At 39.4% G+C, this 24,823-nt stretch overlaps 1 protein-coding gene across 4 annotated transcripts in view; it reads left to right on the top strand.

Moving 5' to 3' along the window:
* kalrna (kalirin RhoGEF kinase a) overlaps window positions 1-24,823 on the top strand; it is a 210,387-nt gene that overhangs the window by 117,785 nt on the left and 67,779 nt on the right. For all 4 annotated transcript variants that reach the window (XM_072685874.1, XM_072685875.1, XM_072685873.1 and 1 more), the window contains exons 10-13: window positions 1,087-1,209; window positions 6,490-6,681; window positions 22,240-22,409; window positions 22,493-22,667. In XM_072685874.1, coding sequence (XP_072541975.1) covers window positions 1,087-1,209; window positions 6,490-6,681; window positions 22,240-22,409; window positions 22,493-22,667 — 660 coding nt within the window. The remainder of the gene's footprint in view (window positions 1-1,086; window positions 1,210-6,489; window positions 6,682-22,239; window positions 22,410-22,492; window positions 22,668-24,823) is intronic.

The raw sequence follows: 24,823 nt of genomic DNA, 5'->3' as shown, positions 1-24,823 counted from the left end.
ATGTTAGCCCAGACTGTGTATAGTGTTAGTAAAATCAAAGCAGTGTTCCTGTAACGCTGCCCTCTAATGCAGCCGCTGATGAAGTGGCTTCTGTGCGTAGTTTGACAGCGAGACAATGGTGACGGATCGCTCCCCCTGTGGCAGTGAGAGGGAAGAATTACAGTGTCTGAGCAATAGATTGTATATGTGTGTGTGTGTGTGTGTGTGTGTGTGTGTGTGTGTGTGTGTATGTATAGCACTTAAGTACTGTGTTCATTCCTTTTGAAATTGATGGCCTTTCTGAGCATGGACTTAATCGAAAGGGAATGATGGGAATAGTTTTAATATGTATTTATCTATTTATTTATTTATTTGTACTTAAAGCAACATTATGCAGCATTTTGTACCTTAAAATAACAGCTTTATAATCATTGTGATGCTCCACTGATCTGTAATAAGGAAAATAGCATCTCTATCAGTGCTACTCTGGGCTTGGCTGACTGCTGATTGCTCTATTTAACATTGGTAAAGGGAGCAGGACAGCGATTGCGATATTTGTGTAAAATCCTGTAATATTACTCTACTGCCTCAGTCTACTCTACTGCCTCAGTCATGCTTCCTTCGCTTTCAGTGACGGTTCTGTATCTCTCAGCTTCTCAAAAGAAGTGCGCATTACGCAAGAAATACCAATTCTCGCATAATGCAGCTTTAAGATAATAGATTATATGTAAATCACCTCTGTTTTGATTGGTATCCCTGGATTCTGTCTCATTCAGAAAGAAGTCTGGACTAAAACACAGCTGCTATCTTTAACATGAATGGACGGAACTAAACTGCTGTAGAAATCTGAACATGCTCTGGTTTTCATGACATCACAAAAATAATGAAATTGAAACGGGCTCTTTTTGCAATTTATTTTCCATACATGGAACGTGTGGACTGAGGAGTGGACACTGTTTTGGGAATTTAACAATGTTTCTATATTACATCAAGCTGTTTTATTTTTAACAAATGATTGTATGATGTAAGGCCTTTAAAGGTTTGACTGTATTTGTCATCTAACAACAAAGCAATTCAAATGTATGTTTGTGTCTTTTGTTTTCCAAGGTGATGGACTGGATAGAGAACCACGGTGAGGCCTTCCTGAGTAAGCACACAGGAGTGGGCAAGTCTCTGCACAGAGCAAGGGCTCTGCAGAAACGGCATGATGACTTTGAGGAGGTAGCACAGGTAAGAGTACTTCACAAACCACCCAAAAGCATAACATACACTATATGTCCAGATGTTTGTGGACACACCTTCTATTGAATGCATTCAGATATTTTAAGTTGCCCCCATTGTTGACATAGATATACTGATGCACACACGCACAGCTTGTCTAGTCTCTGTAGTAGAGACATATTGCCAATAGAATAGGACTCTCTGGAGCAGTTGAACATGAACATGTTGGCACCATGCCTAATGCCAGGTGTGGACTAGAGGATATAGATGAATATAAAGCCCCCCAGCATTGAGCTGTGGAGCAGTGGAACTGTGTTCTCTGGAATGATGGTGCTCCAGAGAATCCAGAGTTGAGGGGACTAGCCAACATCCTGGTCTCAGTAACGCTCTTGTCATTAAAATCTAGTAGAAAACCCTCCCAAAAGCAGTATAAACCTTTCGGAAGAATCAGTAAATGAGCAGTTGTTCCAGTACTTTTGTCCATGTTGCTTGTGTGCTGGGAAGCTTTAACAATTACTCATAAGCACTTTAATGTGAGTAGCACGTTCCTTGCATCTTCTACATTGCTTATCTAATACTGAAAGAATCGAACCGCATGACTAAAACCTACTGCTTGCCTCGTGCAAGTGACCTCTTATACATTACAGAGGAATCCATCCACTCTGATCAGTCTCTGAGGCATAGTGGAATACTATTACGCTAGTTAACACAGTATAATAGTGTATAATAGCTCTATAATGGTGTGCAAATCAATCCTATAAAATATATTAAGTTACAGAACTCGCAGTACTGTAGGAACAAACACATTTTCCTGGGAATCACATTATCCTCGCTTCTTCAGGGTTTATGACTTTAGGCATGTAAAATTAGCTCTGTGAGCCAATGCACTCTACCGAGTCCTTGAGCAAATCAAAATATTGTAAAACTTTCTTCCAAAACTGCTCAGATCTGAAACATACTGCAATAGGTGAGCGTAGGCAATTTTGTAAGGCCATTAGAGTAAAACTTTATCTCTTGTATCATTTTATTGTTTTTTTGTTTATGGTTTTATACCATGAAGCAACATTTAGTCAAATTACATCATGTTTATTTCCAAAGAGTCATGTTTGTACTGATCTACATCACATAATTACTTATGTTCCCATCAGACACAGTCCACGGCTGACTTTAACTGCTGTTTAACTGGTTCTGCTATTACTTAGTGTGACTATGAATGCAGCTCACAAAACGCCCAAGTTTTATCACCTATAATAGGTACTTGCAAAAGGTTACTAGGTGTCAGAATTGAGGCTAAAAGTGTGAAAAGCTTTCTTTTTTTCATCTGAAATACTTGGGAAAAATTACTCATTTTATATTGGATTTTATAGCTCTTGGCAGACGGGTCCTGGTCTACAGCCTGTCGTGGTTGGCCTCAGTAAGATGGAGGCCAATCCCATAAGTCTAGCAACAGAGACATGTTGGAAATGATCCACATTTATCCACCATATAAGCCCAGTCTTCTTCCTCCCTCTCGCTTAACAATGCTGCAGTAAAAGCAAATCGACCATTTATACTGATGGAGCCCCATTGAAAGTTATTCTGCTGATATAAGAGGGATCGTTAGGTGTATATCAAATACATTAGTCTTATTACCCATTGTGCTAAAATAACATTTGACCTTTTTCTTTTACATGCAGTGTGCATTTTATAGTGTGCAATTTCACAGGAGGAGGTGGCAGTCTTTCTCTGAAAGGGCCATACAGCTGTATACTCCTTTTAGAGCTGAGTGAACACCGGAAACAGCTGTTTTTACTGCTGTTTATTACCTTTATGACCTAAAACAGGTGACTTTCTGCGCTGCTGGAGATGATGTTTGTATACATTGCAGTGCTCTGGGGATAAAGACTGCCTGTCACTGCCGTGGGAAATTCAGTGGGATGTTTAGGGAGAATACATAGTAGAAAAGCCAGTGTAATGATGGTTTAGTATTGAATACACTGTCTTTATGTATTCACTAACATATTCCGTACTTAAAGGCATAATGCATTCAGAATACACCTATGACTTTTGTAAGGCACATGGGTAAACCTCTTTTCTTTTCTTTATGTAATTGTTCTTGTAATATATTTAATTAAAGATTGGGGCCATTAAATAATACCATTAAATACAAGCATGTGTCCAAAAGAGCACCGATGCTAAGCCTATTACTGACATACATGTGCACTACTGAGGAGACTGTTCAGGTAAATCATCAAATCACAGAGATAAATGCATGATCATCACTTTGATTTATCACTACTTATGCTTTAGGAGTGTTTGCGTTTGTGTCAGTGTTTGTAAAGAATCAGTTTGTTGAGTTTCCCTTTGCTTGTCCTTTGTGAAGCTCCATTTTGTTAATCTAAGGAGCATTTATTATGTTTCTTAAACTGTACTTTTACATTTAGTGCACAAATATTCTAAAAGCAATCTCCTAAAACTTTGCAAGATCTAGCATGGACTAAAAGCATATACAGTAATACATATACTTAATGTGTATTCCCAATACCTATATTCTGTTACAGCCTAACCTAACCTTACACGTGAGTGCATGTGAGTGCATCTGTAGGGTCGATATGATTAATGTGAATACCAGAGCTTAGGGCAGTGTTATAAAGCTCTAAAGCTATGTAATCCTGACATAATTCAGTAGCTTTTTTACAATGTATTTGCATGATTTAGGTCATATGCTGTTTGCTTTTCTTCTTTTCTCAGGGAAAAGCCCCTTAAGGCTTTGCAGCAGAAATTAGAACTGCAATCTTTTTTTATGTTTGATAAAATAATAACGTGGTTATTGGAGTCGTAATTAAAAAATAAGTGCCCATTTGACATTGTACTGATTTGAATAGCAATTTTTATACTTATTATGTGAATAAAACATTATGCCATTATAATTAATTGGCTAACAATGAATATTTTATTTTTTTTCCATATTCACTTTTAATGAATTATTCCAGGGTTGCTCAAGAAAATCTGTAGGTAAAGCTGTAAGGAATTAAATTTAATTGGGTTGTAAATAAATTCCGTAAATCAGGCTTTACCCCTCTGTCAGTTTATACTGAGGATTAACCATTTCACAAAAGAAGAGATTAGAATCACAATACACTAAGCCACATCTCTTTTACAAATATAATCTAATAGCTCTGAGGATGAAAAACCTTATAAATAGGCAGGGAGGCACAAAAGCTCTGGCTCGCTGTTTGGTCATAGGCAGACACACACTCAGGCTGGGTCTGAAGTGAAGAGGATTTGTTTTGGCTCAGCTATTGTTAATAACCAGAGAGACGCAGGCAGCCTTTGTTTCTCTGGTTATCAGACTCACAGCAGTGTGGGCAGACCCGCAGACACCAGCCTGAGCTTATGAGCAGATTCAACTGATTCAACCAAAAGCTAAGGGGAGAAAATCAGACGAATACCCCAGTGCAGTCAGAGATCATAGCTAAATTAAGCAAGCTATAAATATTACTTCTTCAAATAAAGGATAAAGTATTTAGTACATCAGGGTCTTTTTTTATGTTTTCGATTCTGATAACATAATAATCTGATAAGTCAAAATCACAGATGTGTGCATCATGTGCATCAGTCTGACTGCCCATGCTAACCCCTGTCTACAATCAGTCCAATACTTATAAAAAGCTTATACATGGTTTCAAGTGTGTTTAACAATGGTTAATAACTAGTTAATATTCATTAATATCTTAAAAAATCATTGATTAACAGGTGCAATATTGCCACTGCCACACAACCTCTAAGTATGATAGATTCACCCCATACCCATACAGTTGTGTGTATTTTTTTAATGTACCTTTGCAAATTGTGACTAAATAGTTTTAGCAGACTTTATCAGCCCACAGCACTTGTTTCCAGAACTTATCTGACTTCCTTAGATGTTCTGCAGCATACTTCAAATGCTTTGTGATGAGTTAAACATTCATTAAGAGTCTCAGCAGCCATATGGAAGTTTTGATTTGCCTGTTTCACCAGCATATAAGCAGTTCTCTCTGATTTTTATTGAGGTTTATAGGAGTTTCGGATATTGTCTTGACCTCCACAGTTCCCCTGAACTGCCATTTCTTAATAGCTTTCAGCGCTGTAGAAACCGCAAGCTGAAAACACTTGGCCATCTTATAGTCCTCCCCTGCCCTGTGGCCATTGATTACTTAGTTTTACTAGTGTTTAGATTACTAGTGTTTAGGTCTTTAGACAGTTCCTCCTCCTAAAGGAGCCTGTGTGTGTGTTTTAGTCAGAGAATTTATAAAGCAACGAATTTATTCAGCTGACAGTTTCTAATTGCAGTTGGTGACATGCCTCAGGACTGATTTGCTAACAGAAAGAAATAATTATACACATTCATCAGTCTGGGAATGGTTAGCACTGTTTCGTCCACCTCTATAAAGTCTGTCACAATCAAGTCAAAGTCATTTTGTTGAATGTATTAAAGAGCAGAAAAGCTTAGTCATGGAACATGATGAAAACATGATTCTATGCAAGTTAAGCTTATAGTTTGTTTTGACTGAAGGTTTTTGCTTATTTTTAGAAAGGAAAAAACATTGAAAGCCCTCAGATTAAGCACACAGAATGGCTTAAGTGCATAAAGAAAGATTACACCCTCATGCTAGTAAATGACCTGAGTTTAGTCTGTGTGTGTGTGGGTGTGTGTGTCTGTTTCTCCCAGCAGGTGAATGCATGTTTAATTATCTTATGCTAATTACCAGCCATGACATATGACCACATTAGCGTACTCTGTTCAGGTGAGGGGTGTGTGAATGAGGCTGTTGCAACTGGATTTTGCCAAAAAAGTCATGCAGTGATCCCTCTACTCCGCTCATTTATGGGTCAGTAGGTCTGTGTATTTGGCCAACAAGGCGCCACACGTGCACATGAGGCGATAATCCCTGGTAGCTGCAGCTTCTCTGACAAGTGTTGTGCAGATCCATGAGGGAGATGGAGAGGCAACATGCGAAGTGTGTGCCAAGCGGGGATTACCGTGGGGGGAGATTTGCCCTACAGATGGCTCTCCCTCCTAGTTTTACGTGTGAGGGAATTGTTTTTTAGGATAATCACGGGCGCTGATGATCATGTGGTTTAGGGTGGCAGTGCAAGTGAATCAGGCAAGTAGTGTGGTTAAGAAGGACAGCTGTGGACATTCACGTTTACGATGAATCTAGCAGACATGGTGAATTTGTTGTGTCCTGCTTCTGAGCAGGCTTCTATCTGAGGTACCTGCTGATGCTGGCCTAATGATTGTCTCTTTATTGGTTTCCCTTGGATCAGAACACCTACACTAATGCAGACAAGCTGCTGGAGGCTGCTGAACAGCTGGCCCAGACGGGCGAGTGTGACCCAGAGGAGATCTATAAGGCAGCACGGCACCTGGAGGTCAGGATCCAGGACTTTGTGAGGAGAGTAGAGCAGCGGAAACTACTGCTGGACATGTCTGTGTCTTTCCACACTCACACTAAAGAGGTAAGCTTTCTTTAAAAGAATACTTAAGCAGGTTATAACCTATCCTCTGTCTGCCACAGCTGGAGTATATGGTCAATTACCTCATATAGTAATTTCCCTATAGCCTACTTAGAAGAGAAACTAACTCATGTTGACTCAAGACATGCAATAGAAGCCTATTGGAAAGAGCCCAAGCACCTGCCCATAGGCTTTTATTATAAATGCCTTTCGGGTCAGCAGGTTTTTTCTCTATTTTAAGTACAGAGAAAAGTACTGAAGTTATTTTCTGTGGTAAATGACTGTATGCCACATGTGTGGCAGGTAGAGATTAGGTTGAAAAACACTTGAGGATCCCTTTAAGTCATCCAGTGTTTATTCAGGATTGTACTTCAATAACGGAATCCTAATTTTAACCAAAAATACAAAACATGGTGCAAAACAGATTTTTTGTAGATATTTATAGGCATCGCAGAGGACTAAGTAAGAATGCTGAGAGCAAATAATGCTGGGTAATGTGGTCTAAGATGTTTGCGGACCTTCTGGGGACCATGGAGATAGGCATACCAGTCATTCACTGGGGATCAGGTTAGATTACTGAGGTATGCAGAGACTCTTTTGCAGTGTTTAACACTCACTCGCTAGTACCAGATGTGAGAATGCATGATGAGAGAGAGAGAGTGTGTATTAGATTTGTGTATACACTGACTGTCAAAGTTTGAAGATGGCTAGCTTGACAGGTTTTACCCATTCAAATCAGCCTGTTTCTTCAGATTTTCTTAACATTTTAACCATTAAGCAGGTGCGTGTTGAGAAGAGCAATATTATTTGTAGGTATTTGTGTAATAATGTTTATGACAGTGCTCCATTAGAAACAATGGTGTACACAACATTTGTCATGCTGTGATGTCAGTACTCCTGAACACTCAAAGCAGAGATGTATTTAAACCACCTTTGGGTCGAGTGTGTGCTTCTAACAGTGGTAGTAGTCGCTGGATGAAAATGAAATGTTGCTAAGTGTACTTAGAGTATTAATAAACAGTTGTTGTGTAATGATACAATATAATAAGATTCAACATGTTAATCAGTTTATTATGTTTTGTGTATTTTGACAATGTCTATATCATGGCCTATAAATATGTTGCCCACAATTTAAAACGTACCTCTGTACAATCATTAATTAATTCTAAAAGTGATCTATCATTTAGGGTAGCAATGATGTTCACCCAAGCTTGTACTGTTGTAGAATATGCTTTATTTAATATATTATATTAATATTATATTTTCTAGGTTTGCATTTTACAGACATTTAAATCATTTTTCTGAACTATACAACTTTTGGTGAAACAGGCAGGACAGCTTTCATAAGAAATTCCAAATGCTGAGTAACCTGAGTCATATTCATGTGAAAACCTGTAAGATGACTCTACTGTCTCAGTCAACATGCTACTTTCACTTTCAGTGGTGGTTCTGCATCGCTCAGCTTGTCCAGGAATGCATGTGTAAAGTGTGTCCTTTAGGGCTGGCTCAAAGCATGAATTTCACTTCTCAACTGTAGGTGGAGCCTGAGAGCAGGAAATATCAATACTCAAAAATGCTGCTTTAATTAATTTAACTGATTTATGTGAACATAATTCTTTCTTAGTTGAAAAGCAATACGAAAATAAAAAAGCCTTTATAATCAGCACTGTGTGAATTGTACTGTGTAGAAAAAAATACTTTGTAAACAATCAGCATGTCACCTGATTTGCTTCATTAAATGATAGATTAGATAACGTAGGTGTTGAATGGTAACTGTAAAAACTGCCCTTTTGTCTCTAGTTTGATTCCCTGGACCAGCAGGAAGTAGTGGTGTGGGAGAAGAGAAAGAACAGGATCTTTCCATTGTCCTGCTATGCAGTGGTTTATAAAGTGTTTTCTTAATTCTAATTCTGTGTATCTTGCATCTTTATATGTACTTGGGTGTGTGCGTTCACTGGGAGAAGCAAAGTCTCATCACCACAACCTACTCCTACTGTAATTAGATCAGCACATCATATATTCATTAACTCATCCATCTTTCTGTTTTACATACTTATTTCAAAGCAACCTCTAGCATTACTTACACGGCCGCGGCAAAGTAAATATTTCATAAAGCAGAAAAGACATCATCCGTTTCAAGCAGAGTGGGCATCATCCATCTAATGGAGCCTCTTGAAGCGAGTTGTCTTGCTGGACTGTGTCTGTGCTTGGCCTCCTTAATGGAGATGTAGTTTGTTGTGTAGTCGTGCTGATGGATGAGATTCAGGGAGAGACTCTGGGAATGTGGTTTTATAAAGACTCAGCTGCTTGTCTGGGAGAGTTTAGAGCCACTGGTCTGCTCTCTCTGGAGGATATGTCATGCTAAAGCAGGGATTACGTGTATGTGGGGTGAACCACAGCTCTTTCTGAGAGGATCCTGGTCAAACTAATCAAAAGCTGAAACTAATTCCACTTCTTACTATTTATGGTTGTGTGGGGTTTGGTATAAGAAGGAATTAGTAATGGCCTCACATTGCGGGATCTAAACACAATACCTGGGCCACAATACAATACTGTTGATATTGTTGAAGATGTAGATATGATGGTATTGTATGGCATAAACTTATAGAACAATGATTTTTAAGAATTGTTTTTTTGCTCAGAATATCATGATACTGTATCATGAGGTCTATTCAGTAATTAAAAAAGTACAGAACCAATGCTTTTACTGATAAGCTCTAAAAAAAAAAGCACTTTTCTAAGTGTAGTACTTGTGTTGTATCATGGATACCCATGAATTGTAGTGTAACTCATATATCGATGCAGTTTGCAAAACCAAGTACCTGCTAAATGGCAACTTTACAGAATGAGGGAAAAACCTTCATAACTTTCAGTAAAAATATTTTATTCCAAATCAGAATCAGAATCAGAATCTCTTTATTTCACCAAGTATGTTACACATACAAGGAATTTGTTTCGGTGAGAGCAACACGTATGACAAGTAACAAAAACACAGAACAAAGATTATTTACAGTATTAAACTAAAGGAAAATTACACTAAACAATAAATAGGATAAATTTTAAAAAGTAAAAAGTACTAAAGGTAACAAAGAGCTGAAGAAGCGATGAAGAGATGTTTCATTAGGAACATTTCTATTGGTCCATTTATCATTAAATTCTAAGACTCAAGACTTCAATGATCAGTGGTCAAAAAGTAATAATAAAAATGGAGATACAACGTTCTTGCGTGACACTGACGATATACAGTATACAGAAAATGCTAAAATGTTCAACAGAACACTGTTGTAACCATTCAACGAAGGGATTGTCCTAAAACTAATGACATGATCTAGTCCTTTGGCTTTTGTGCAAATAGTTTAGCAGCTTCCTGCCGTATTAGACATAGATGCCAAATTGTGGTAAACCTCTTACAGTAGACTTTTCATCCTACACATTTGATCTCTGTGTGTGTGTGTATGCTTGCATATGGCAGTTATCCCCAGGATAACTGAGAAACATAAACATTTGATTTGTAGAGCTATGATATTTAGCTGGACCTCACAGAGGTTTGCTTCTATTTTTTCTTTTTTTTAAAAAAAGGAAACATAACGAAAAAAAACACTGAGGTTCAGGTTAGGGTTGGGTTTCAGTGCAGGCATAGTGTTATTAAGCTACAGTTATACAGAAGTCAGACGAAATAGAAGTACAGTGGAAAAGCAAGTGTGTGATTGAAATTGACCTGAAGCCTCCAGGGACACGGCTATAAAAGCAGGGGTCACTCAGAGGTAGACATCCAATCTGTGTCCACACTCGTGAGGTCAGATGGGAACAGAAGGCCCGGCTGAGTAAAAGCTGTAAGGAAATAGAGCAGTCAGAAGCTCCTACTGACCGTGTTTCTGATGAGCTTTGGCAGGTTAGCATGAAGCAGTTCTGAAAACTTGGCCTGTAGGAGCAAGCAGACCAACGCCAAGAAAAGGCCTGCGAGCAGATCCGAGGTCTATAGCGGGTCTCCGAGGAGCGAGGCAAGCGCCAGCATCGGTGCAAGACCTACAGCCACTCTACCTGAGTGCACTCAACTCACACTGGCTTACTGGAAGCGATCTCTGTTAGGAAATGCTATTATTGGCCCTGCCGGCCCAATAAGGGCCCGATATGTACAGGCTCAAGCCAAATGAAATATGTGACTGATGTCCTGGAACATCAGCTTCCATAAATTTTGGAATGCTGCACGCTTGACTTGGTTAACTTTTTTTTATTATTAATTATTTATTTAATTGTCTTCTGGTGAAGTGTGCCATTCCAAAATGTACATATGTATAATCCATTATTGTATAGCAATGTGTGTCTGTCAGATCCGTCTTTGCTGCCTCCTACATATTCGTTGTGATTATAGCGTTTTAGCCTCATTCCTCATTGATTGATGTTAAATACACTTCTCTGAGGAAGCACATAAAGTAGCAATTAGCTTAAGAGAGAGCCACTTTTGCTGTGTGTGCAGGAAGAAACCTGTTAGCGTTCTGGAACGAAGTCAAGATTGGAGAGAAACACCCCTGCAATGCGCAGCGGTGCAGCAGAATTAAATACAATTAAACACAAGAAATCGATCAGTCACTTAATGGTGCCACATATGCAGTGAAGCTGCTGTTAAAAACCACATACACATCTGCAAGAGGCACATTCAAGAGTTATGAGCATGTAGCACTATGCTAATGATAAGAATCTGTGAAAATAATTACACTTCTGACTTACGGGGGCTTCTTTGCTCTCCCCAGCACACCATATAGATAATGAGCTGATGATTTATAGCAAACAGCCAGTAAATCAAAGACCTCTTCCACTGAAATGAGCTAGGCCTGCCAGGATTATACCTACTGCTGAAATGGTGATGATGTATGGTTATTAATTATGTCCCTGTAGCCGCAGTTTGCTTGTTATCTCGTAAGAGGCAGGTGTAGCTAACCTGGATGATGTTTGTAATGTTACTACTAGTGTATTATAGAAGAGTTATATTATTAACAATAATTAAACCAGAGAGCAGATCTCATGTTTTTTTCTAGTCAGCACTCTGGAGCAGATTAAAAAAATATTATTGAAAAGTATATATTGAAATAATATTGGAAATTATTATTAAAATATGCTTTTGTTTATTTGACTAGTTGGTAATATTGTGTTTGTTTAGCCTGTATGTAAATGCTGTATTTTATATTGTACATATTTTGAATTAACAATAGGAAAAGGTAAAACCAACAAAAAACATAATAATGAAAATAAAATATTTAAGTTAAGGTAAAAAAAGATTAAAAACTGATTTTAAAAATATATGAAAATGGTAAAAAGTTTCTCATAAACTGATGTATCATCTAAAATCCAGAGTTTCCCACTTGTAAATATGACTTCACTGACTGTTCGAGTGTTCACAATTGTATTTACCCCTAATTTCCAAGTTTCTGATACCACTCGAACGCAGCAGTAGCTGTGTTTGTGTTTTCTTTTTGGTTTTTGGTGTCTGACACCAAGACATTATAAGAAGAACCTGTAAGTCCTGTAATTTCTGCCCTCCGTGAGCATTGGTGTCCATGCCATGAGCATTGGTGTCCATAAGCATTGGTGTCCATGCCTCTTTTCACAGGTGGTTTCTTTGTTGAACCACGTTTGGTAGGTATTGACCACCTCATCCTGGGACCACCCCCCAAATATCACAATGCTTTTTTCCCTTCGTCCAACTAATATAAATACCTCTTAACAGATTCTACAGTAGATGAAGATATTCAGTGCTTTTCACTTCTCCTAGTATTAATGTTGTGGCTGACCATATACAGTCATGCCCGAAAGTATTCATACCCCTGTCAAAGTTTGACTTAAATTTACTTTTATTTAACCAGAAATTATATTTTTGCCTGGAAATGACACAGGCATCTCCCAGGAGATAACACGATGATGTACAAGAGGCATCATTGTGGGAAAAAATATTTCTCAGCTTTTATACACATTTGAACAAAAATTGGCATGTCCAAAATTATTCATACCCTTCTCAATAATTAATAGAAAAGCCTTTATTGGCTATTACAGCAATCAAACGCTTCCTGTAATTGCTGACCAGCTTTTTGCATGTCTCCACTGGTATTTTTGCCCATTCATCTTTAGTGATGAGCTCCAACTCTTTAAGGTTCGAGGGTCTCCTTGCCATCACCCTGATCTTTAGCTCCCTCCACAGATTCTCAATTGGATTCAAGTCAGGACTCTGGCTGGGCCACTGCAAAACATTAATGTTTTTGTCTGCTAACCATTTCTTCACCACTTTGGCTGTGTGTTTTGGGTCGTTGTCATGCTGAAATGTCCACCGGTTCCCAAGGCCAGGTTTCTCTGCAGACTGCCTGATGTTGTTGTTGAGAATCTTGATGTATTGCTCTTTTTTCATGGTGCCATTTACTGCGATCAAGTTCCCTGGTCCATTGGCTGAAAAACAACCCCAAAACATTAGGTTCCCACCACCATGTTTGACAGTGGGGATGGTGTTCTTAGGGTTGAAGGCTTCTCCTTTTTTACGCCAAATGGTGCACACATCATTGTGGCCAAACAATTCAATTTTTGTTTCATCTGACCATAAAACAGAACACCAGAAGTCTTCTTCTTTGTCCAGATGAGCATTTGCAAAGGTCAAGCGGGCGTTTGTGTGCCTTTTCTGGAGAAGTGGTGTCCTCCTTGGCCTGCGTCCGTGGAACCCAGCAGTGTGCAGTGTTCGTTGAACTGTCTGCCTTGAGATGTCGCCACCAGCAGAGTCCAGATTCACCAGGATGGCCTTGGTGGTGATCCTTGGATTTTTCTTCACCTCTCTCACTATTCTCCTGGCCAGCACAGGTGTCACTTTTGGCTTCCGACCACATCTTCTGAGATTTTCCACAGTGCGGAACTTCTTGTATTTTTTAATAATACTTTGCACTGTAGCCACTGGAACTTGAAAACATTTTGATATGGCTTTATAGCCCTTTCCTGACTTGTGAGCGGCCACAATGCACAGCCGCAGGTCCTTAGTGAGCTCCTTTGTCTTAGCCATGACTGTCCACAAACCAACTGCAGAGAGCTGCTGTTTTTCTCCTGTTGAGTTGATTAAAACAGCTGTTCCCAATGAATCAGGGTAATTAGGATGCTTTAAAACAGCTTGGACTATTTGGAATGGTATAGAACTTTGGATTTTCCCATATACTGTGACAGTTTTCAAAGGGTATGAATAATTTTGGACATGCCACTTTTTGTTCAAATGTGTATAAAAGCTGAGAAATACTTTTTCCCACAATGATGCCTCTTGTTCATCATCGTGTTATCTCCTGGGAGATGCCTGTGTCGTTTCAAGGCAAAAATATAACTTCTGGTTAAATAAAAGTAAATTTAATTCAAACTTTGCCAGGGGTATGAATACTTTCGGGCATGACTGTATATATATTGTCTTGTTGCTCAAAACCTTGCATCTCCCAAATGGCCACCTTGCAGGAGAAAAAAGGACTTAACTTTCAATGTATTTGAATACTTATTATAATTTTATTTTGGAGCATTTATATTTGTCCATTTGTTATGAAATTATTATGTAAACACATATTATGTCACAGACTAATAAATAGACCTACCTAAAACCCACTGTTTTAATGAGCATGTCATGCCATTCTTGCCCAATCTAGATGTACATCTGTTTCAGTGCCAGATCCCTTTAAGAAGATGACATGATCTAATAAGAGCAATTAAAAACTGGCATCACTCCTCAGAATCCAGACAGAGGCAACTGAGGTGTTTGCTTAAAAGCTCAGAAGGCAACACAGAGGTTCAGCCCTTTGAGTGTGTGATTAATGTGTGCACAGATTGTTATTCCTTCCATTATGTGCTCAGAATGCTAGATGAATGATAGTGGTGATGATATTTATTACCACTAAGCTGCCATTTATCAATGCTGAAATGAACAAGATTATATCTTGGTCAATCGCTCCCAACTGATATTTGAGTTTGCACTGCGGCTTCTGCAAATACATCAGTCGAACTGAGAAATCTCCAAACGGCATTTCTTGTTCTGTGACTGCACAGGTTGGCCGCAAATGTGGTTGCTATGGGAACGGCAGACATGCAGCCGCTAAGCATTATGAATGTGTTAACCCTTTAGAAGGAGGAGAGCGCCATGCTTCTGTGTTATCTGTGTAGATCTCTTATGCAGTGTCTCTGCAGTGTTCTGTAACCTCACTCTGGATGATGTCCTACAAAGTAATGTTTTCCAGTACCGGTGTCCCATAATATTCATAATATTTGCAGTTATTATTTATTTTTGCTTATATTACATTGCATATATCACATTGATATACATTTCATGATGAATGAACAAAGTTAAATCTTTACATTTTATTACATTAATGCACATTACAGGGCTATAGAATGCATTTGGTTGAGTGTTTTAAGTCCCTGATAAATACAGCCATAAAGTTAGAACATCTCATTAACATTTGTCTTTTTTAATATATTTAAACATGTAGACATTTGGTCTTTACTTAAGCAATACTAAGAGATGGAGGTAAAAACTAAACTAAACACATTACACTGAGGAAATGTCAAAAAATAATTTGTAAAATGTAATTAATAGAAATGATTTTTTATATGATGTAAAAGTTAGAACACCCTATGTCCCTTGGCTGAAATAACTTAACAGTTAGACGTTTCCTATAATGCTCTACCAGTCTCTAGCATCAACTGGGAAGAAAGCAATTCCCACTCCTCCATGCAGAATTCTTTCAGCTGTGTGACACTTCAGCTTTAGTAGCTTTAGCATTAAGACAGAGGGTCTCACATTTTCCTTAAGCCCCTCTGATACAATAAAGAATTCTGTGTTGGAGAGCTCTCCAGGCCCTACTGCAAGAAAGAAGACCCAAACCACAAGATTTCCACCTTCATGCTTCACAGTTGATATGGGTTCTTGTGCTTCAATTATGTGTCTGGTTTGTGTCCAATAAATAATAACTTTGGCTTTATTTGTCCAAAGCACATTGTTCTCGATGTCCTGGGCTTGGTCTAGGTGTTCTCTGGAAAAGTCTTGTTTTCTTTTTTTTTCTGACAGCAAAATTTTCCTTCAGCTGTGGCAAGAGCTACCTGAAAGATCCTGTGATGACGTTTTAGGTTTCTGGAGACAGCTTTATGCATTTTGATAGTCTGCTGTTGGACTGAACTTGCTAGGATGGCCTGACCTGGCCATGTTGGCAGTTGTTGCACTTGTAAATTATTTGTCGAACAGTGGAACAGCTGCTTTCTAAGTGTTCTGAGATCTTTTAAAATCCTTTTCCAAACTCATCTGCATCTACGACCTTCTTTCTGAAGGCCTCAGAAGGCTCTTGGGATCTCCCCATGGTAATAGTTTCTCACTTTGCCAATCAAGAGCAAACCAAACTAAAACTAAACTAAACAGGCTTCTCCTAAATGGGCTTCTCCCCTTTAATGTTGTTTGTAGGCATTTGAAATAGTAATAAATGTGGGAGTGTGCTAACTTTTCCTTACAAGAATATTCCATTTCTGTTAATTACATTTTACAAATGATGCCTAAAAGACATTTCTTTATTTCTTCTTCAAATATCCATATTATTAAAAATATTAAAAAATGTTTTCATGGGGTGTCCTAACTAACTGTAAATAGTAATTATGTGACTATAGTTTGGGCAATAATTCCTAGATGCATTTTTTACATGCCTATTTACAACCCTGTTACTTTTAGGTTTTGCTTATGTTGGCTGGTGGTTTTATGGCATAACAACAGCACCATAGTATAGAATCCTTTTACACTGTATCAATAACACTATGGTTTTTGCAATTATTCCCAGATAGTGTTGATGTCCTCTCGATGTGCAGTTGGTAAAGCGTGCAGTTAGCTACAGTGGGGAAAAAAGTATTTAGTGAGACACCAATTGTGCAGGTTCTCCCACTTAAAAAGATGAGAGAGGCCTGTAATTGACATCATAGGTAGACCTCAACTATGAGAGACAAAATGAGGAAAAAAAAATCAGAAAATCATGTTGTCTGATTTTTAAAGAATTTATTTGCAAATAATGGTGGAAAATAAGTATTTGGTCAATAACAAAAGTTCATCTCAATACTTTGTTATATATCCTTTGTTGGCAATGACAGAGGTCAAACGTTTTCTGTAAGTCTTCACAAGGTTGGCACACACCGTTGCTGGTATGTTGGCCCATTCCTCCATGCAGATCTTCTCTAGAGCAGTGATGTTTTGGGGCTGTCGGCGGGCAACACAGACTTTCAACTCCCTACAAAGGTTTTCTATGGGGTTGAGATCTGGAGACTGGCTAGGCCACTCCAGGACCTTGAAATGCTTCTTACGAAGCCACTCCTTTGTTGCCCTGGCAGTGTGCTTGGGATCATTGTCATGCTGAAAGACCCAGCCACATTTCATCTTCAATGCCCTTGCTGATGGAAGGAGGTTTGCACTCAAAATCTTACAATACATGGCCCCATTCATTCTTTCATGTACACGGACCAGTCGTCCTAGTCCCTTTGCAGAGAAACAGCCCCAAAGCATGATGTTGCCACCCCCATGCTTCACAGTTGGTATGGTGTTCTTTGGATGCAACTCAGCATTCACTCTCCTCCAAACACAATGAGTTGTGTTTGTACCAAACAGTTCTACTTTGGTTTCATCTGACCATAAGACATTCTCCCAATACTCTTCCGGAACATCCAAATGCTCTCTAGCAAACTTCAGACGCGCCCGGATATGTACTGGCTAAAGCAGGGGAACACGTCTGGCACTGCAAGATCTGAGTAGTGTGTTACTGACGGTAGCCTTTGTAACGTTGGTCCCAGCTTTCTGCAGGTCATTCACTAGGTCCCCCCGTGTGGTTCTGGGACTTTTGCTCACCATTCTTGTGATCATTTTGACCCCATGGGCTGAGATCTTGCGTGGAGCCCCTAATCGAGGGAGATTAGCAGTGGTCTTGTAGGTCTCCCATTTTCTGATTATTGCTCCTACAGTAGATTTCTTACACCAAGCTGCTTGCCTATTGCAGATTCAGTCTTCCCAGCCTGGTGCAGGTCTCAAATTTTGTTTCTGGTGTCCTTTGACAGCTCTTTGGTCTTCTCCATAGTGGAGTTTGGAGTGTGACTGTTTGAGGTTCTGGGCAGGTGTCTTTTATACTGTTAACGAGTTCAAACAGGTGCCATTAATACAGGTGGAGGACAGAGAAGCCTCTTAAAGAAGAAGTTACAGGTCTGTGACAGCCAGAAATCTTGCTTGTTTGTAGGTGACCAAATAGTTATTTTCCACCATTATTTGCAAATAAATTCTTTAAAAATCAGACAATGTGATTTTCTGATTTTTTTTTTCTCATTTTGTCTCTCATAGTTGAGGTCTACCTATGATGTCAATTACAGGCCTCGCTCATTTTTTTAAGTGGGAGAACTTGCACAATTGGTGACTGACTAAATACTTTTTTCCCCACTGTAGCTGAGGAGATTGCATCTCCGTTAGCTGTTAGCTTAGCACCAGCTTGCTTCCCCAGGATTGGCTTTCCTAATTCTTACCTGAAGAAAAAGCCCAAAGCCAGTACTATCCCTTCTGATATGGGTTTAGCTCCAGTTTGGTAGTCAGCTGAGACAGCGCTGTTTTTTGTTTCCGAGGGCACCTAGCACTGATCCCCATTTATTCCCTGGCTGTTATTTTGTCGCTTACTGAGTTTGCACTGCCCTTCTGCAGATACTGACACGGGAAAAGCCAGGGCATAAAAAGTGCTTAGTTTTGGATGTTCTTTTAAAGAATGCGACAATAGTGTTTGAGATTCACAGCATGTCACTTCCATGTACTGAGCTCTCACTGTTCAACTGTGCCAAGGGATTTACGGTTTTCCGTGCTAGAACACCTTCAAGGAATGTTTTCTTTTCTTTCTCGCTAATTTACTTCTGCTAACTTTTAGAGATACAAAGTTCTATTATGACAAGAAAGAGACACTTGTTGACAGTGTTATTGGTGTGCACATGTTGTGTTTTTCAGCATGTAGATAAGGAGTCACACAATACTGACCATATTCACCGTTTCTCGCCAAAAACAAGTCTGCAATGTTGATAAGAATCAAAATACCGTAAGTGCTTCAGGCTCAGCTCCTCCAATCAACTGCTTTATTCTGTGTGTTTGTCTGACATATATGAGATATGTGGCCTTTTGAAAGCAGAAGAAGGTAATGTGTTGTCTCAGTACACTGCGTGGTAGAGCCTTGGGCTGTGTATAGCGTTTCCAGCTTATTTACTCTCATCTTGATGTGTCAGTCAACTGCAGAGAAAGCAGAGTCACTTAATCACTGCCAACTGCATGTTTTCGTTCTTTAGGCCAAAAGTGGGAGCTGTCATTGTGCAGAACCATGCGATGTCTCATACGTTTTTGCAGTTTTGCTTTTTTCCCTTTGTTTGGAGGGAACCTACGTGTTTCCATAGGCCTGCTAAGCTTCCATGTTGTCTCCCAGAATTAGTGTGCCACAGTTGAGGAATAACATCCTTAAACTGTGAACCTTCACTACAGAGCTGCGTTGCTGTGGACGCTGTGTGTTTGCCTGTCACATGTGTACGAGCTTTTCTTTTTTTTGTTTTTGATTGTCTGAGACTGGTAGTCCCAGAGGAGTTAGGTGGGGAAATTGATGTCAAGCAGTGACACAGCACAGTTACCACCTAATAAACACTCACCTCAGCATGGCTCTCAGAAGTGAGATGGCAGTTACTCCAATAACCCATGAAGCACATCTCTCTCTCTCTCTCTCTCTCTCTCTCTCTCTCTCTCTCTCTCTCTCTCTCCTTCTCTCTCTCTCTTTCTTTCTCACTTTTTTTTTACACATTATCTATTTCCATCTATCTATTATTACTATTTCTCTCTCTCTCTCTCTCTCTCTCTCTCTCAGACACACACTCTCTCTCACACACGCTCTCTCTGTCACACACACCTAGGCTTTATTATCTTTTTCTTTCAGTCTCTATCATTGTCTCAATTTCTCTCTCTCTCTCTCTCTCTCTCTCTCTCTCTCTCACACACACACACACACACACAGGCTCTCTCCATCCCTTTCTCTCTCTCTGTTTCTCTCTCTCTCATTGTCTTTCTCTTTATCACTCTCTCTTTTTCTCAAATGCTTTTTCTCTGACACATTGTCTCTCTCCATACCTCTCTCTTTCTTACTCTCTCTCTCTCTGATACACACAAGCACAATATATATGCTTTTTCCTCAATCTCCAAACCTCTCATGCACACACACACACACACACACACACACACACACAGAGATGCTTGTTTTACTATATGTAGTGGGGACTGCTATTGATTTTTATATTTTCCCACATAACCTTAAATCTAAAACTAATCCCAAAACCTAACCCTTAACCTAAAGCTTATACGTAAAAACCTAAATCCTCTAACGCTAACCCTTACCTTAGTAACCTACACCTAAACCTACAGCTAAACTAAACGGCTAAGCCCTACACTCCAGTTAATCTTTCTGCTCTGTAATTTCATGTTGTTGGAGGGACACATTGTTGGTCCTCACAGAGCTAGTAGTACAGGAGTACACACACAAACACACACACACACACACACATGATCTATGCCCTCCCTCTCACCCTCTATCTCTAGTAAGTACTTGCTCCCTAATGTGCTGACAGCTCTCCTTGCTTGTGTGTTTGCGAGTGTGTTGATAGCGACTACAACAAAAGCTCATGTGTAATTCTCTTTAAGCCTGGCTGAAGTCTAATGTGCTGATTTCCTCTCGCCACTCCAGGTGTTCCTGGGTGATTGCGTCTTCAAATCCTCCCTGCTCCCTGCAATATTTAAACTCTGCTTAATCTTTCACAGTGAAATATTTAAGAGGGGAGCAGTTTGAGCAATGGGCAAAATGTATTTTTGGCCGGGTTCTTATAATGGAAACACACAGAGACAACATGACTGTGAAATTGATTGTGTTCCAAAATAAAGCCAGCGCCACTGATTTGCCTGTGTCTGCAAGGAGACGAGTGTGAGTGTGCTTGTGTTCAGTACTTTATGAGAGGTACTTTGTGTTTAGTACTTCCGGATGGTTGGAGCACCTGACAGCTTTGTAGATCGGGGGACATTTTGCTGGTGCTTGCAGTGAAACCATTTGCTGCTGTTTTCACCACACTTGTAGGTGGCTTTTAAATACACTGTCACCAAGACATATTTTTTATGTTTTATGTTTATGTTTATGTTTTATGTTTTTTAGGTTTTATTGTCATTTCATCTACATACAGAGTACACAGTGAAACAAAACAACGTTCCTCCAGGACCATGGTGCAACATAGACAGTGCATACAAAACACAAGTGCAACACAATACAAGTGCGGACAGATAACACAACACAGTACAGACAGAGAATAATAAATAATTGGGGGTAGTGTGCAAATTATGCAGTTTGTAATAAATAGCATGTAACAGAAAAGACATCAGTTCAGAAGTTGAGTTGAGTTGAGAAGTCTGATGGCTTGGGGAAGAAGCTATTGCAGAGTCTGGTCGTGTTGATGGCAGGAGAGAGAACAGTCTGTGTGAAGGGTAGTGGCAGTGGGCAGTGTAAATGTCCACCTTTGAAGACTACCTACATAGGGAATTAATAGCATATGTATAAACATTAAACTATGTATTTAATAGTATTTATGAGCTGGTCAGTAGAAGTAAATGACACGGTATTGGAATAAGAACCTTTATATTTAATGCTATTTGCTATATGCTGTTTGTCTCCCGATTTGGTACTGCCAGTAAACTCCCACCCATTCATAGCTCCCACTAGCACTAGCAATGCTCCCAACACTAGAAGGATTAGGACTTAACACGTCTCCTTCATTACATGCATATCCAACCACTGCCTTTTTCGAACTGGCCCTAATGCAGCACGTTCGGAGGAAAACGCATGGTCCCCAGCTCCACTGCACCAGCCAAAAGACGCCTGTGACGGCCAACATTGCTTAAGAGTGATGAGGGGAGAGAGCGCCATCTACCCACTTGGAGAGAGTGCAGACTCCGGCCACTGATGGCAAAGCGGCATTGTTATACAGTATTTTTAACACTGTATAAAGCATCACGCTTGTAACAGTTTTCTGTGAAATGTATGGAAATCATAAATTTCAAGAAAATTGTTGCTTTAATCTAAAGATATCGAATTCTTTCATAGACATCCAATATTTAGTGCTTATGCAAGTGTCAAAGTCCCAATGTAGGTGGCTTCCAAATAAAGGGAAAAGGAAAACAGGCAAAAGACGTTATGGTTACAGGTAGGTTTAAGAATAGATGTAATATTGCCCAGCTAAAGTAGTCCATCGTGTGTGTGTGTGTGTGTGTTTGTGTGTGTTTGTGTGTGTGTGTATGTGTGTATGTACTCTGATTTATTTCCATTGTGGGGTTATGTCTCCATAATGTCAGGAAAACATGAATATTCTGATGTTGTCGAAACATTGCGTTTAGCTACAAGATACAACTACAGATATGTTTCTGCATAGCTCCTGTGTTAATTGGTTACTTTATTTAAATGTGTGTGTGTATGTGTGTGTGTGTGTGTGTGTTTGCAGCTGTGGACATGGATGGAGGATCTGCAGAAGGAGCTGTTGGAGGAAGTGTGTTCAGACTCAGTGGATTCTGTACAGGAGCTTATCAAGCAGTTCCAGCAGCAGCAGACCGCCACACTGGAGGCCACGCTCAATGTTATTAAAGAGGGAGAGGACCTCATTCAGCAACTCAGGTTGGAATCAACACACACACACACTTAAACTCACACACTCTGAACACACATGTTAGCGTTATCTCTTCCCTTTTCTGCCACAGAGACTCAGCGATGAGCAGTAATAAGATGCCCCATAATAGCTCTATTGCTCACATTGAGAGTGTGCTGCAGCAGCTGGATGAAGCTCAGGGTCAGATGGAGGAGCTGTTCCATGAGAGGAAGATCAAACTGGACATCTTCTTGCAGCTGCGCATCTTTGAGCAGTACACCATTGAGGTGAGGAGTGCGGCCCAACTGATAGGAAAATTCAGTTCATGATACAGATATTAAAGAGCCAGTGGAATACCAGTGATACCAGCCCGCATGATTGCACATGGTTACAATGTTGACAGATAGTTTTCCTTTAACAGTGCTTTTCTTGCTGTTATGTTACAATTGTCATTGTCGATCATAATTTTCATTAATCATCAAGGTTCTTACACTAGTATAAATACAATAGTATAAATAGTATAAATACAAAACGAGTATCTAATAACCTCAAGAAAACTACATGAATTCTCACAATGTTAAACTTTCAAACAAGGGTTCCTCTAGTGGACAACCAAGTGTTTGGTGTTCGACAGCTTCATATTTCTGAAGGTGTTTTTCCCATGTGGCATTCAAAGAAGCATGATCAGTGCTTTCTAAGGCAGTACATTAACGGTACCCTATTTCTTCAGCAGTTCTGTGAAGTCCAGTGAATAACCTGTACTAGTACAAAGACCAGTGACCTCAAGCTGTACAAAGATAATCAGTAAACTTCCCGGGCTTTTGAGGAAAGGAATGAACCAAAAATTGAAAAATAATGTAAATTGTTACGCAATTGACCTTTTTGGGAACTTGTGAAGAACTTGGGAAGTCTTTGGTTAACAGCTTACGGCTGTTCTGTAGCAATTGACATCAGTTAGGCTTTGAAAATTGATGCAAACAATTCACAATTTACAACCCCCTTAGTCTGTATAAAATCAGTGTTGGAACAGACTGTGTTACTACACTCACTGTCGAAATATATAGACAGAATTACACGGCTGGATTGTCTAGAAAAAGACAATTAACAAATAAAGGCTGTTATAATGCTTGAAAGTGTAGCTCTTTCCTGTCTGTAGAGAAATTACAGGCAAAGCCAGAGTGTGGAGAGTACAGTTTTCCACATCATCAATAGGCTTTAGGAACAGGAAGAGATCTAACAGACTCAAATCCACAACAGCATCAGAAGACAAGTTTCTGAAAGTCAACAGCTTGTGTGATAGGCAGCTCACATGACAAAGCAGTTTAGTCTTGAAGAAGACTTGACAGGTGGAGTGGCAGTAAGTAAGTCAATGCTAAAATGGCAGTATAACAAAAGCAGGCTTGCCTGGGCCATGCAACTTTACCAGTGGACTACTGAAAAAAAAGTGATGTGTTCTAAAACTTTTGACCGGTAGCTTTAAGCAAGCAACTATGAACCACAAAAACTACATGAATTCTCATGTATAGTTCAATAGTTCCTCTACTGTAAAACAATTGTTTTTGGTGTTCAGTAGCTTCATATTCCTGAACGTGGTTTTCTCATGCATGATCAGTGCTTTATGGGCAGGCTTCCCACTGACAGCAGCAAATCTATGATACCTTAATATCAGTCAAACAACATAGTATCAGTGGGCTCCTACTGAGAAATCGAGATTAAAATTGGGTGTGTGTCTCTGTGTTTGGGTTTCGGGGGAAAACACATCTTTGATATGTAAAATCAGATAACGTGTGAAGCCTTGCTGGCTGACTCATAGTAATCCTCCTCTGAAAAGTGTGCTGTGAAATCGTGTATGTTCTGCTCAAAGACTGTGTTTCTTACTGAAGAATTTTGTGATCGGTGTTTCAAGCTCTGGGAGCACCATATAAAGACATCAACGATGAAAGAAAAAAAGAAAGATGGTATCACCAGCCTTTGGTTCAAAGACAAATCACATTTAATTTCAACACACTTTTGGAGGCACAGATTGCTTCAACAAGCTACAACTAGTTGCTTTTACTTGCTTGTACAGGAGGATTACAGGAGGATATGTAGTGGGTGGGACAGTGTGTGGAGTTTTGTTTATTATGCAATTTCAGATTTAATCAATGGTGATATGTATAGACAGGGTGCAAAACAGTCTTGGGCTGAAATGGTGTAGCATTGGTTCTCAAGAACTTCACCTTAAGCAGGGTGAAACCTCTCAAATGATGGTGCTACATAATGTGATTTCAGCCTGTCAGTTATTGGCCTATGCTTGAAAGTAATGACCGATGTGTTATGTAATGTATTACTAATGCCTATACAGCAAGACCATGCCTCACTGTCACACACAAAAAAGCTGTATCTCCAAAATGACAACTTTATAAAAGGAGGGGAAAAAATGCTCAACTTTCAGTGAAAAAGT

The sequence above is a fragment of the Salminus brasiliensis genome, chromosome 8, assembly GCF_030463535.1.
Source record: "Salminus brasiliensis chromosome 8, fSalBra1.hap2, whole genome shotgun sequence".
Classification (NCBI taxonomy): Eukaryota; Metazoa; Chordata; class Actinopteri; order Characiformes; family Bryconidae; genus Salminus; species Salminus brasiliensis.
This window is presented reverse-complemented; position numbering and strand designations above follow the sequence as displayed.